Raw genomic sequence first — 16,101 nt, forward strand, 5'->3', positions numbered from 1 at the left:
TGCTCCTTCCCTGGGGGGGCGCTGTAGAGTACTGGTGGACAGGACAGGCCTCTAGGTGACTGGTGTCAGTGGCTGCTGTTCTGCTCCTTCCCTGGGGGGGCGCTGTAGAGTACTGGTGGACAGGACAGGCCTCTAGGTGACTGGTGTCAGTGGCTGCTGCTCTGCTCCTTCCCTGGGGGGGCGCTGTAGAGTACTGGTGGACAGGACAGGCCTCTAGGTGACTGGTGTCAGTGGCTGCTGTTCCGCTCCTTCCCTGGGGGGCGCTGTAGAGTACTGGTGGACAGGACAGGCCTCTAGGTGACTGGTGTCAGTGGCTGCTGCTCTGCTCCTTCCCTGGGGGGCGCTGTAGAGTATTGGTGGACAGGACAGGCCTCTAGGTGACTGGTGTCAGTGGCTGCTGCTCTGCTCCTTCCCTGGGGGGCGCTGTAGAGTACTGGTGGACAGGACAGGCCTCTAGGTGACTGGTGTCAGTGGCTGCTGTTCTGCTCCTTCTCTGGGGGGGCGCTGTAGAGTACTGGTGGACAGGACAGGCCTCTAGGTGACTGGTGTCAGTGGCTGCTGTTCTGCTCCTTCTCTGGGGGGGCGCTGTAGAGTACTGGTGGACAGGACAGGCCTCTAGGTGACTGGTGTCAGTGGCTGCTGTTCTGCTCCTTCCCTGGGGGGGCGCTGTAGAGTACTGGTGGACAGGACAGGCCTCTAGGTGACTGGTGTCAGTGGCTGCTGTTCTGCTCCTTCCCTGGGGGGGCGCTGTAGAGTACTGGTGGACAGGACAGGCCTCTAGGTGACTGGTGTCAGTGGCTGCTGTTCTGCTCCTTCCCTGGGGGGGCGCTGTAGAGTACTGGTGGACAGGACAGGCCTCTAGGTGACTGGTGTCAGTGGCTGCTGCTCTGCTCCTTCCCTGGGGGGGCGCTGTAGAGTACTGGTGGACAGGACAGGCCTCTAGGTGACTGGTGTCAGTGGCTGCTGCTCTGCTCCTTCCCTGGGGGGGCGCTGTAGAGTACTGGTGGACAGGACAGGCCTCTAGGTGACTGGTGTCAGTGGCTGCTGTTCTGCTCCTTCCCTGGGGGGCGCTGTAGAGTACTGGTGGACAGGACAGGCCTCTAGGTGACTGGTGTCAGTGGCTGCTGTTCTGCTCCTTCTTCCCTGGGGGGCGCTGTAGAGTACTGGTGGACAGGACAGGCCTCTAGGTGACTGGTGTCAGTGGCTGCTGCTCTGCTCCTTCCCTGGGGGGGCGCTGTAGAGTACTGGTGGACAGGACAGGCCTCTAGGTGACTGGTGTCAGTGGCTGCTGTTCTGCTCCTTCTCTGGGGGGGCGCTGTAGAGTACTGGTGGACAGGACAGGCCTCTAGGTGACTGGTGTCAGTGGCTGCTGTTCTGCTCCTTCCCTGGGGGGGCGCTGTAGAGTACTGGTGGACAGGACAGGCCTCTAGGTGACTGGTGTCAGTGGCTGCTGTTCTGCTCCTTCCCTGGGGGGGCGCTGTAGAGTACTGGTGGACAGGACAGGCCTCTAGGTGACTGGTGTCAGTGGCTGCTGCTCTGCTCCTTCCCTGGGGGGGCGCTGTAGAGTACTGGTGGACAGGACAGGCCTCTAGGTGACTGGTGTCAGTGGCTGCTGTTCTGCTCCTTCCCTGGGGGGGCGCTGTAGAGTACTGGTGGACAGGACAGGCCTCTAGGTGACTGGTGTCAGTGGCTGCTGCTCTGCTCCTTCTCTGGGGGGCGCTGTAGAGTACTGGTGGACAGGACAGGCCTCTAGGTGACTGGTGTCAGTGGCTGCTGCTCTGCTCCTTCCCTGGGGGGGCGCTGTAGAGTACTGGTGGACAGGACAGGCCTCTAGGTGACTGGTGTCAGTGGCTGCTGTTCTGCTCCTTCCCTGGGGGGCGCTGTAGAGTACTGGTGGACAGGACAGGCCTCTAGGTGACTGGTGTCAGTGGCTGCTGTTCTGCTCCTTCCCTGGGGGGCGCTGTAGAGTACTGGTGGACAGGACAGGCCTCTAGGTGACTGGTGTCAGTGGCTGCTGTTCTGCTCCTTCTTCCCTGGGGGGCGCTGTAGAGTACTGGTGGACAGGACAGGCCTCTAGGTGACTGGTGTCAGTGGCTGCTGCTCTGCTCCTTCTCTGGGGGGGCGCTGTAGAGTACTGGTGGACAGGACAGGCCTCTAGGTGACTGGTGTCAGTGGCTGCTGTTCTGCTCCTTCCCTGGGGGGGCGCTGTAGAGTACTGGTGGACAGGACAGGCCTCTAGGTGACTGGTGTCAGTGGCTGCTGTTCTGCTCCTTCTCTGGGGGGGCGCTGTAGAGTACTGGTGGACAGGACAGGCCTCTAGGTGACTGGTGTCAGTGGCTGCTGTTCTGCTCCTTCCCTGGGGGGGCGCTGTAGAGTACTGGTGGACAGGACAGGCCTCTAGGTGACTGGTGTCAGTGGCTGCTGTTCTGCTCCTTCCCTGGGGGGGCGCTGTAGAGTACTGGTGGACAGGACAGGCCTCTAGGTGACTGGTGTCAGTGGCTGCTGTTCTGCTCCTTCCCTGGGGGGGCGCTGTAGAGTACTGGTGGACAGGACAGGCCTCTAGGTGACTGGTGTCAGTGGCTGCTGTTCTGCTCCTTCCCTGGGGGGGCGCTGTAATAATCTCCTCTGTTTCAGGTAAATGGGGAGAGCATGTTGGGGAAGCAACATGCGGATGTGGTGTCGGCCATTAAAGCGGGGGGCGAGGAGACGTCTCTGCTGGTGGTGGATCCAGAGACGGATAAATACTTCCAGGAATGTCATGTGACCCCGGGACAGGAACACCTGACAGGTGAGTGATGGGATTGTGAGGGATTTGTCGCCCGCCCCTCCCCCCTACAATCTGCTTAACCAGATTACAAGGCCGGAGCGTGAGCCGGATGTTCGGGCCCCGTGTAGGGGGGGGGGGGGGGGGGGTCTTACCATTTGTCTGGGACTTGTTGTTCCTCTCTGGGGATTCTGTGTAATCCGCTAATATAATCCTAATCCTGCTCCTACATGCTGACGTGCTCCATAGCCTGGGTGCAGGTCACTCCTGGGGGGTCCTGGTGTTTCCCCTCCTGGGGGGTCCTGGTGTTTCCATCCACCCCCCCCCCCCCCCCCCTCCTGTGGACATTGGTGCACTACAACCCCCAGACTGTCACATACAGAATGTACGAGGGCTAATGGTCTCTTTATTTTGCAGGTCCGCTGCCACAGAAATTTGCCAATGGAGGCGTTGAGAAGGTAAGTGCGTGTTCACACAGGGCTAAGGCGTCTCTCTGTATTATGTCAGTTTTCGTCACACAGCTATTCCATCCATAACCTGCACACTCTGCTGCAGCCGGGCATGTCTCTACACTATAATGGGCCTCAGGGATGTCCCCATGAGTCCTACAGAGGCTGAGACCTGAGAATTAGGAGGCCGGGGGAGGGGGAATGCCGAAACTGACAGATCCCTATGCCCCCCCCCCCCCCTTCCTATATGGTCACCTGACTATTAACCTGTTTTCTGCTGCAGGAGGAGCGGTCAGACGGGCACTTGGACAATGAGACCCCCCGAGACTCCCCCGTGTCCTCTCCAGAGCCTCTGCCCCCCACCCCGGAGAACCAGAAGGTAATTCTAGTAGTTACCCGGTGTCCTCCATACTGGTCTGGCCGGGCATGCATGTGTCTGGGGAGAAAGCAGTCGGTGCATTAATGATGAGTGCCGGTGACTGGGAAGAGACACCAAAGTGTGTGTGTGTGTGTGTGTGTCTTTCTGTCAGCTGTGCCCTATATACTATATACGTATAGCTATATACTGGGGGGGGTTGTGCCATCCTGTGCCCCATATACTACATACATATAGCTATATACTGGAGGTTCTGCCATCCTATATACTACATACATATAGCTATATACTGGAGGTTCTGCCATCCTGTGCCCTATATACTACATACATATAGCTATATACTGGAGGTTCTGCCATCCTGTGCCCCATATACTACATATAGCTATATACTGGGGGTTGTGCCATCCTATATACAGTGCTATATACTGGGGGGTCTGCCATCCTATATACATATAGCTATATACTGGGGGTTCTGCCATCCTATATACAGAGCTATATACTGGGAGGGTCTGCCATCCTATATACAGTGCTATATACTGGGGGGTTGTTCCTTCCTGTGCCCTATATACTACATACATATAGCTATATACTGGGGGGTTCTGCCATCCTGTGCCCTATATACTACATACATATAGCTATATACTGGGGGTTCTGCCATCCTATATACATACATATAGCTATATACTGGGGGGGAGTTCTGCCATCCTATATACAGTGCTATATACTGGGGGGTCTGCCATCCTATATACAGTGCTATATACTGGGGGGGTTCTGCCATCCTGTGCCCCACATACTACATACATATAGCTATATACTGGGGGTTGTGCCTTCCTATGTACTACATACATATAGCTATATACTGGGGGATCTGCCATCCTATATACAGTGCTATATACTGGGGGGGTCTGCCATCCTATATACATGCATATAACTATATACTGGGGGGGAGTTCTGCCATCCTATATACAGTGCTATATACTGGGGGGTCTGCCATCCTATATACAGTGCTATATACTGGGGGGTTCTGCCATCCTGTGCCCCACATACTACATACATATAGCTATATACTGGGGGGGGTCTGCCATCCTATATACAGTGCTATATACTGGGGGGGTCTGCCATCCTATATACATACAGCTATATACTGGGGGTTCTGCCTTCCTATATACAGTGCTATATACTGGGGGTTCTGCCATCCTATATACAGTGCTATATACTGGGGGTTCTGCCATCCTATATACATACATATAGCTATATACTGGGGGTTCTGCCTTCCTATATACAGTGCTATATACTGGGGGTTCTGCCATCCTATATACATACATATAGCTATATACTGGGGGCTTCTGCCATCCTATATACATACATATAGCTATATACTGGGGGCTTCTGCCATCCTGTGCCCCACATACTACATACATATAGCTATATACTGGGGGGGGGGTTGTCTTCCTGTGCCCTATATACTACATGCATATAGCTATATACTGGGGGTTCTGCCATCCTATATACAGTGCTATATACTGGGGGTTCTGCCATCCTATATACATACATATAGCTATATACTGGGGGCTTCTGCCATCCTATATACATACATATAGCTATATACTGGGGGGTTCTGCCATCCTGTGCCCCACATACTACATACATATAGCTATATACTGGGGGTTCTTCCATCCTATATACAGTGCTATATACTGGGGGTTCTGCCATCCTGTGCCCCATATACTACATATAGCTATATACTGGGGGTTCTGCCATCCTATATACAGTGCTATATACTGGGGGTTCTGCCATCCTATATACATACATATAGCTATATACTGGGGGTTCTGCCATCCTATATACATACATATAGCTATATACTGGGGGGGTTGTCTTCCTGTGCCCTATATACTACATACATATAGCTATATACTGGGGGGGGGGGGGTCTGCCATCCTATATACATACATATAGCTATATACTGGGGGGTTCTGCCATCCTGTGCCCCACATACTACATACATATAGCTATATACTGGGGGGGTTGTCTTCCTGTGCCCTATATACTACATACATATAGCTATATACTGGGGGTTCTGCCATCCTATATACATACATATAGCTATATACTGGGGGTTCTGCCATCCTATATACATACATATAGCTATATACTGGGGGTTCTGCCATCCTATATACATACATATAGCTATATACTGGGGGTTCTGCCATCCTATATACATACATATAGCTATATACTGGGGGTTCTGCCATCCTATATACATACATATAGCTATATACTGGGGGTTCTGCCATCCTATATACATACATATAGCTATATACTGGGGGTTGTGCCATCCTATATACAGTGCTATATACTGGGGGGTCTGCCATCCTATATACATACATATAGCTATATACTGGGGGTTGTGCCATCCTATATACTACATACATATAGCTATATACTGGGGGTTGTGCCATCCTATATACAGTGCTATATACTGGGGGGTCTGCCATCCTATATACATACATATAGCTATATACTGGGGGTTGTGCCATCCTATATACTACATACATATAGCTATATACTGGGGGTTGTGCCATCCTATATACAGTGCTATATACTGGGGGGGTCTGCCATCCTATATACATACATATAGCTATATACTAGGGGGTCTGCCATCCTATATACATACATATAGCTATATACTGGGGGTTCTGCCATCCTATATACAGTGCTATATACTGGGGGGGTCTGCCATCCTATATACATACATATAGCTATATACTGGGGGTTCTGCCATCCTATATACAGTGCTATATACTGGGGGGTCTGCCATCCTATATACATACATATAGCTATATACTGGGGGGGTCTGCCATCCTATATACATACATATAGCTATATACTGGGGGTTCTGCCATCCTATATACATACATATAGCTATATACTGGGGGTTGTGCCATCCTATATACAGTGCTATATACTGGGGGGTCTGCCATCCTATATACATACATATAGCTATATACTAGGGGGTCTGCCATCCTATATACATACATATAGCTATATACTGGGGGTTCTGCCATCCTATATACAGTGCATACATATAGCTATATACTGGGGGGTTGTCTTCCTGTGCCCTATATACTACATACATATAGCTATATACTGGGGGTTCTGCCATCCTATATACATACATATAGCTATATACTGGGGGGTTGTCTTCCTGTGCCCTATATACTACATACATATAGCTATATACTGGGGGTTCTGCCATCCTATATACAGTGCTATATACTGGGGGGTCTGCCATCCTATATACATACATATAGCTATATACTGGGGGTTGTGCCATCCTATAAACATACATATAGCTATATACTGGGGGTTCTGCCATCCTATATACAGTGCTATATACTGGGGGGGTCTGCCATCCTATATACTACATACATATAGCTATATACTGGGGGTTGTGCCATCCTATATACAGTGCTATATACTGGGGGGGGGGGGTTGTCTTCCTGTGCCCTATATACTACATACATATAGCTATATACTGGGGGTTCTGCCATCCTATATACAGTGCTATATACTGGGGGGGGTCTGCCATCCTATATACTACATACATATAGCTATATACTGGGGGTTCTGCCATCCTATATACAGTGCTATATACTGGGGGGGTCTGCCATCCTATATACTACATACATATAGCTATATACTGGGGGGTCTGCCATCCTATATACATACATATAGCTATATACTGGGGGTTGTGCCATCCTATATACAGTGCTATATACTGGGAGGGGGGGTTAGCTGTATACTGGTGCCACTTGTTGTAAAACTTCTGTGAATCTGAGATGGCGTCTTTGTATTTTAGGATGTTCCGGTTTCTGTCCTCTCCCCTGACGGTGACCCGCTGCCTGGAACCGACCCCCTGGATCTTAACCTGTCCCTGGCGGTTGCGAAGGAGCGAGCCCACCAGAAGCGTTCCCAGAAGAAGGCGCCCCCTATGGACTGGAATAAAAGAAAAGAAGTTTTTGGCAGCCTGTGACCCCTTGGCCCGTCCCCAGCCACACAAATCAGCGTCTCCAGCCCCCACCCCTCCGTCCTGTTCCCTGCAGAGACCGGTTATTGCCCGTTGTGTGGGGTCGCTCAGTGAAGGTCCATGCTTGTTAACCTCTTGTTGACCTGTGGATCCGTCCATTTACCACGTGGCTGTAATGCTCCATACTAACTGGGGGGCAAGGCTTCTTCATGTCGTGGCCACTGGGTCAGAATGGATGACCGCCTCTCCTGTTTACACACTGCACTGCTGGGCTATGACTGGTCCCTGCCACGTATATACATATATACTCCAGGGACCTACAACCACTTGGCTCAGTGACCCCTAATAGTCTAATCACTGCATACGTGTCATCTCTGGCCATAAACGCTGCTTCTGTGTCTGCAGGTGGTCCTCCTGTAATACCTGGTCAGTGGCTCGCCCGTGGCCCCCTGTAATACATGATCAGTGGCTCACCTGTGGCCCCCCCTATATTACGTGGTCAGTGGTCTGCCCATTGCCCTCCTGTAATACGTGGTCAGTGGTTCGCCCATTGCCCTCCTATATTACGTGGTCAGTGGCTCGCCCGTGGCCCTCCTGTATTAGGTGGGTGGCCCTCCTGTATGACGTGGTCAGGTGGCTCACCAGTGGCCCTCCTGTAATACATGGTCAGTGGCTTGCCCATGGCCCTCCTGTATTAGGTGGGTTGCCCGTGGCCCTCCTGTAATACGTGGTCAGTGGTTCGCCCATTGCCCTCCTATATTACGTGGTCAGTGGCTCGCCCGTGGCCCCCCCTGTATTACCTCTTAGTTCCATTTCACAGACTCTTTACGGTCCTGCTGACTTTTCACTGATTTTTGTCTGTTCTGAGATTTTCTAATGTTTGTATGATGGTCGCCGATATTTTGCTATGTAGCTGAATACAGATCTTTACTTTTATCTCTTGTGTGGGGTCTTTGGGTTACACATTAAAGGGGGATCCTCCGGGCAGCGTGTCTAGAACATTCTGGGAGAAGAGGACCGGAAGGGACTAACCCTGCAGTCTGCACATTGTCCTATGGCAAGTCTAGGCATCGTCAGCCCTTTGTGCCCTCATTGGGGGGGTCTCACCCTGTGCCCCTAGAGGTCCCTCCTGGTGGGGGGGGAAGGTCAGTCCATCACCCCAGACATGAGACTGAACTTGTATCAGTGTGTGGAGGATTTAGATTGGAGTAAACCTGGTCTGTACACCCCATGTAGGTCACAGTATGGGAGGTGTCACGTGTAGGGTCCTCAATAGGAGGAGGGGGTGTTATCTGTATCATATATGTAATACCTGAGGCTGTAGAGGGTCCCTGGTATAGGAAGGTCTTCTCCATCCTAAAGAGCCACATGTGGGGGTGGGGGGTGGCCTGATGTGGAATACTCTGCAGTCTAGGGCAGTGAGGCGGGGGGGGGGGGGAGAGAGAGAGAATACTCTGCAGACTAGGGGGGGGGGGATGAATACTCTGCAGACTAGGGGGGGGGGGATGAATACTCTGCAGACTAGGGGGGGGGGGGATGAATACTCTGCAGACTAGGGGGGGGGGATGAATACTCTGCAGACTGGGGGGGGGGGATGAATACTCTGCAGTCTAGGGGGGGGGGATGAATACTCTGCAGTCTAGGGGGGGGGATGAATACTCTGCAGACTAGGGGGGGGGGGATGAATACTCTGCAGACTGGGGGGGGGGGATGAATACTCTGCAGTCTAGGGGGGGGGATGAATACTCTGCAGTCTAGGGGGGGGGATGAATACTCTGCAGTCTAGGGGGGGGGATGAATACTCTGCAGTCTGGGGGGGGGGGGGATGAATACTCTGCAGTCTAGGGGGGGGGGATGAATACTCTGCAGTCTAGGGCAGTGAGGCGGGGGGGGGAGAGAGAATACTCTGCAGTCTAGGGGGGGATGAATACTCTGCAGTCTAGGGGGGGGGGGAGAGAATACTCTGCAGTCTAGGGGGGGGGGGGATGAATACTCTGCAGTCTGGGGGGGGGATGAATACTCTGCAGTCTGGGGGGGGGATGAATACTCTGCAGTCTAGGGGGGGGTGAATACTCTGCAGTCTAGGGGGGGGGGAGAGAATACTCTGCAGTCTGGGGGGGGGGGATGAATACTCTGCAGTCTAGGGGGGGGGGAGAGAATACTCTGCAGTCTGGGGGGGGGGGATGAATACTCTGCAGTCTAGGGGGGGGATGAATACTCTGCAGTCTAGGGCAGTGAGGCGGGGGGGGAGAGAGAGAGAGAGAGAATACTCTGCAGTCTAGGGGGGGGGGGGGATGAATACTCTGCAGTCTAGGGCAGTGAGGCGGGGGGGGAGAGAGAGAGAATACTCTGCAGTCTAGGGGGGGAGGGGGGGATGAATACTCTGCAGTCTAGGGGGGGGGGAGAGAATACTCTGCAGTCTAGGGGGGGAGGGGGGGATGAATACTCTGCAGTCTGGGGGGGGGATGAATACTCTGCAGTCTAGGGGGGGGGGATGAATACTCTGCAGTCTAGGGCAGTGAGGGGGGGGGGGAGAGAGAGAGAATACTCTGCAGTCTAGGGGGGGAGGGGGGGATGAATACTCTGCAGTCTAGGGGGGGAGGGGAGGATGAATACTCTGCAGTCTAGGGGGGGGGATGAATACTCTGCAGTCTAGGGGGGGATGAATACTCTGCAGTCTGGGGGGGGGATGAATACTCTGCAGTCTGGGGGGGGATGAATACTCTGCAGTCTAGGGGGGGGGATGAATACTCTGCAGTCTAGGGGGGGGGATGAATACTCTGCAGTCTAGGGGGGGGGATGAATACTCTGCAGTCTAGGGCAGTGAGGCGGGGGGGAGAGAGAGAGAATACTCTGCAGTCTAGGGGGGGGGATGAATACTCTGCAGTCTAGGGGGGAGAGAGAGAGAATACTCTGCAGTCTAGGGGGGGGGATGAATACTCTGCAGTCTAGGGCAGTGAGGCGGGGGGGGGGAGAGAGAGAGAATACTCTGCAGTCTAGGGGGGAGGGGGGGATGAATACTCTGCAGTCTAGGGGGGGGGGAGAGAATACTCTGCAGTGTAGGGGGGGGATGAATACTCTGCAGTCTGGGGGGGGGGATGAATACTCTGCAGTCTGGGGGGGGGGATGAATACTCTGCAGTCTAGGGGGGGGGATGAATACTCTGCAGTCTGGGGGGGGGGGGATGAATACTCTGCAGTCTAGGGGGGGGGATGAATACTCTGCAGTCTGGGGGGGGGGATGAATACTCTGCAGTCTGGGGGGGGGGGGATGAATACTCTGCAGTCTAGGGGGGGGGATGAATACTCTGCAGTCTGGGGGGGGGGGGATGAATACTCTGCAGTCTGGGGGGGGGATGAATACTCTGCAGTCTAGGGGGGGGGGGAGAGAATACTCTGCAGTCTGGGGGGGGGGATGAATACTCTGCAGTCTAGGGGGGGGGATGAATACTCTGCAGTCTGGGGGGGGGGATGAATACTCTGCAGTCTGGGGGGGGGGGATGAATACTCTGCAGTCTAGGGGGGGGGATGAATACTCTGCAGTCTAGGGGGGGGGATGAATACTCTGCAGTCTGGGGGGGGGGATGAATACTCTGCAGTCTGGGGGGGGGGGAGAGAATACTCTGCAGTCTGGGGGGGGGGGATGAATACTCTGCAGTCTGGGGGGGGGGATGAATACTCTGCAGTCTAGGGGGGGGGATGAATACTCTGCAGTCTGGGGGGGGGGGATGAATACTCTGCAGTCTGGGGGGGGGGATGAATACTCTGCAGTCTAGGGGGGGGGATGAATACTCTGCAGTCTGGGGGGGGGGATGAATACTCTGCAGTCTAGGGGGGGGGGGAGAGAATACTCTGCAGTCTAGGGCAGGGAGGGGCCGGGGGTTCCCTGTTACACCATTGTTGGGGGGGGGGGGTCTGTTAGGCTCGTAGAATAGTCGCGCCGTCCTGACTGTAATGCGGCCGCTGGGTGTTGGGGGGTCGGGGCCTTCTTGTCTAGTAAGAGCTGTAAGATGTACAAGGCCGTCCTTAAAGGGGTCTCCAGACTTCATGCTGCCGCCTCCTCCATGTTCTGTTACTGCTTCCAATGTCTTAAAGGAGCGGCAATGTGAATGCTTGTTTCTAGCATCAGGGCTCTAGGCCACTGCCATGTCGGCCATGTTGTCGGGGTTCTGCTCCATCTTCCTCGTCTCTTGATCTTCTCCCCCACATTACCTGGTCGGGAGGTTCAGGCTCAGAATGTGGCGACATTTATGTACCATGATGACTAATCTGAGATACGGCGGCCGTCACCCGGGTGTACACAGGGAGGCCCCGCACCCGATCCAGGCCCCGCCTCCAGTCTTACTACTTGTATTTGTATTCCGGGTGGGAGAGAAGTGAATGATGTCATCGGGTGAGGTCACTGAGTAGATCCTGGAGATCAGGAGACGCCAAGGAATAGAGGGGGCGCCGCTGAGCAAATGATAATCTGATAGAGCCTTCACATGGAACAATATAGAGCGTCATTGATATCATGTACAGAGGTCTCCTCCTTCTGGGACCTGTATATAAGGCCGTATGTGCCCACAAGGGAGGGGGCCACACAGGCTCCCATAGAAGCCAACGGAGAGGGGGGCCACACAGGCTCCCATAGAAGCCAATGGAGAGGGCCACACAGGCTCCCATAGAAGCCAACGGAGAGGGGGCCACACAGGCTCTGGTGCAAGCCAACGGAGAGGGGGCCACACAGGCTCCTGTACAAGCCAATGGAGGGGGCCACACAGGCTCCGGTGCAAGCCAACGGAGAGGGGGCCACACAGGCTCCCATAGAAGCCAATGGAGAGGGCCACACAGGCTCCGGTGCAAGCCGATGGAGAGGGGGCCACACAGGCTCTCATAGAAGCCAATGGAGGGGGTCACACAGGCTCCCATAGAAGCTAATGGAGAGGGCCACACAGGCTCCCATAGAAGCCAATGGAGAGGGCCACACAGGCTCCGGTGCAAGCCGATGGAGAGGGGGCCACACAGGCTCTCATAGAAGCCAATGGAGGGGGTCACACAGGCTCCCATAGAAGCTAATGGAGAGGGCCACACAGGCTCCGGTGCAAGCCGATGGAGAGGGGGCCACACAGGCTCTCATAGAAGCCAATGGAGGGAGTCACACAGGCTCCCATAGAAGCTAATGGAGAGGGCCACACAGGCTCCGGTGCAAGCCAATGGAGGGGCCCACACAGGCTCCCATAGAAGCCAACGGAGAGGGGCCCACACAGGCTCTGGTACAAATGAATGTTCAGACAGGGCTCTTTCCTGACCCCCACATGCTATAATGCCCCCTTTACAGGCTCCCCCCTATATATACACACATACAGTATGCTGCCCCTTATTGGCGCCTGTGCAGTAAGTGCCCCCCATAGTGACGTTAGGTCCCTACCTGCTGGCTCACTCCCATCCAGTTGCTTGAGCTTCTCCTCCATCTTTCGGTCCTCCAGGGCGCCCCGTCCGTCCATTATATATATCACATCGCTGACGCCGAACAGGACGTCCCTTAAAGTCGCAGGCTGGGGCTCAACTTCTGCCTCTGACCAGAATATCCCTTTAAGATGGACATGTCCTTAGCTTTATCAGCCCCTTTACTTGTCAGACTGCCAAATAAATCTAGTAACTATAGAAATGGTGTATTTTATGGGTCCCCTCAGCGACCAGGGCCCAGTACCGGTGACTACCGCCGTGCCCCTTATAGCTCCGCCCCTGAGCACGCTCACTATTGTGGGGTTTGTTCCAGTTCTTGTGATACCAAATGTGAGGACCAAGAAATAGAAATACGGTAGATCAAAAAACCTTCCCAAAGCTTAAAGTCAATGAGAGAGGAGACGCCGGAAGAACTACAAGGCCCAGAAGGGAGTGGGAGCCGACTGCAGGCCGCATCCACTATAGTAACACATAGCAACCTATCACAGCGCAGCTTACAGCCCACCTGACCAGTATATGAAATGAAAGCTGAGCTGTGATTGGCTGCTCTCTGTCTTTGTAGTTTATGGCAACCAATCAGGGCTTGTCTTTCAGTCATCTGTTAAGCTGCTCTCTTATTGGTTGCTATGTCGGCGCCATTTCTAGAGTGACTGAGGCCCCTGTCAGGACAGCGAACACCTCATAGCGGTGTATATACTATAGAGAGCTGTATATAGCAGTGTATATACTATAGAGAGCTGTATATAGCAGTGTATATACTATACAGAGCCGTGTATAGCATTGTATATAATATACAGAGCCGTGTATAGCATTGTATATAATATAGAGAGCAGTATATAGCAGTATATATAATATAGAGAGCTGTATATAGCAGTGTATATAATATAGAGAGCAGTGTATATAGCAGTGTATATACTATAGAGAGCAGTGTATATAGCAGTGTATATACTATAGAGAGCTGTATATAGCAGTGTATATACTATAGAGAGCTGTATATAGCAGTGTATATATAATAGAGAGCTGTATATAGCAGTGTATATACTATACAGAGCCGTGTATAGCATTGTATATAATATACAGAGCCGTGTATAGCATTGTATATAATATAGAGAGCAGTATATAGCAGTATATATAATATAGAGAGCTGTATATAGCAGTGTATATACTATAGAGAGCTGTATATACCAGTGTATATACTATAGAGAGCTGTATATAGCATTGTATATAATATAGAGAGCTGTATATAGCAGTGTATATAATATACAGAGCCGTGTATAGCATTGTATATAATATAGAGAGCAGTATATAGCAGTGTATATAATATAGAGAGCTGTATATAGCAGTATATATAATATAGAGAGCTGTATATAGCAGTGTATATACTATAGAGAGCTGTATATACCAGTGTATATACTATAGAGAGCCGTATATAGCAGTGTATATACTATACAGAGCCGTGTATAGCATTGTATATAATATACAGAGCCGTGTATAGCATTGTATATAATATAGAGAGCCGTATATAGCAGTGTATATACTATAGAGAGCTGTATATAGCAGTGTATATACTATAGAGAGCCGTATATAGCAGTGTATATAATATAGAGAGCCGTGTATAGCAGTGTATATACTATAGAGAGCTGTATATAGCAGTGTATATACTATAGAGAGCTGTATATAGCAGTGTATATATAATAGAGAGCCGTATATAGCAGTGTATATACTATAGAGAGCCGTATATAGCAGTGTATATAATATAGAGAGCTGTATATAGCAGTATATATAATATAGAGAGCCGTATATAGCAGTGTATATACTATAGAGAGCTGTATATAGCAGTGTATATACTATAGAGAGCTGTATATAGCAGTGTATATACTATAGAGAGCCGTATATAGCAGTGTATATAATATAGAGAGCTGTATATAGCAGTGTATATACTATAGAGAGCCGTATATAGCAGTGTATATAATATAGAGAGCCGTGTATAGCAGTGTATATACTATAGAGAGCTGTATATAGCAGTGTATATACTATAGAGAGCTGTATATAGCAGTGTATATATAATAGAGAGCCGTATATAGCAGTGTATATACTATAGAGAGCCGTATATAGCAGTGTATATAATATAGAGAGCTGTATATAGCAGTATATATAATATAGAGAGCTGTATATAGCAGTGTATATACTATAGAGAGCTGTATATAGCAGTGTATATACTATAGAGAGCCGTATATAGCAGTGTATATAATATAGAGAGCCGTATATAGCAGTGTATATAATATAGAGAGCTGTATATAGCAGTGTATATAATATAGAGAGCCGTATATAGCAGTGTATATAATATAGAGAGCCGTATATAGCAGTATATATAATATAGAGAGCTGTATATAGCAGTGTATATACTATAGAGAGCTGTATATAGCAGTGTATATACTATAGAGAGCTGTATATAGCAGTGTATATACTATAGAGAGCTGTATATAGCAGTGTATATAATATAGAGAGCCGTATATAGCAGTGTATATATAATAGAGAGCTGTATATAGCAGTGTATATAATATAGAGAGCTGTATATAGCAGTGTATATAATATAGAGAGCCGTATATAGCAGTGTATATACTATAGAGAGCTGTATATAGCAGTGTATATACTATAGAGAGCCGTATATAGCAGTGTATATAATATAGAGAGCTGTATATAGCAGTGTATATATAATAGAGAGCTGTATATAGCGGTGTATATACTATAGAGAGCTGTATATAGCGGTGTATATATAATAGAGAGCTGTATATAGCGGTGTATATACTATAGAGAGCTGTATATAGCAGTGTATATATAATAGAGAGCTGTATATAGCAGTGTATATATAATAGAGAGCCGTATATAGCAGTGTATATATAATAGAGAGCCGTATATAGCAGTGTATATAATATAGAGAGCTGTATATAGCAGTGTATATATAATAGAGAGCTGTATATAGCAGTGTATATACTATAGAGAGCTGTATATAGCAGTGTATATACTATAGAGAG

The 16,101-nt window shown here is 50.5% G+C and overlaps 1 protein-coding gene across 1 annotated transcript in view; it reads left to right on the plus strand.

Moving 5' to 3' along the window:
• Positions 1-8,555, plus strand: part of LOC142188591 (Na(+)/H(+) exchange regulatory cofactor NHE-RF1-like) — a 28,684-nt gene extending 20,129 nt beyond the window's left edge. The window contains 6 exon segments of the mRNA XM_075261885.1: positions 2,635-2,788; positions 3,182-3,222; positions 3,497-3,592; positions 7,452-8,027; positions 8,223-8,288; positions 8,427-8,555. Of these exon segments, the coding sequence (XP_075117986.1) occupies positions 2,635-2,788; positions 3,182-3,222; positions 3,497-3,592; positions 7,452-7,625 (465 nt within the window). The 3' untranslated portion in view covers positions 7,626-8,027; positions 8,223-8,288; positions 8,427-8,555.
• Positions 8,556-16,101: the final 7,546 nt, after the last annotated feature.

The sequence above is a fragment of the Leptodactylus fuscus genome, unplaced genomic scaffold, assembly GCF_031893055.1.
Source record: "Leptodactylus fuscus isolate aLepFus1 unplaced genomic scaffold, aLepFus1.hap2 HAP2_SCAFFOLD_56, whole genome shotgun sequence".
In the NCBI taxonomy this organism is placed as follows: Eukaryota; Metazoa; Chordata; class Amphibia; order Anura; family Leptodactylidae; genus Leptodactylus; species Leptodactylus fuscus.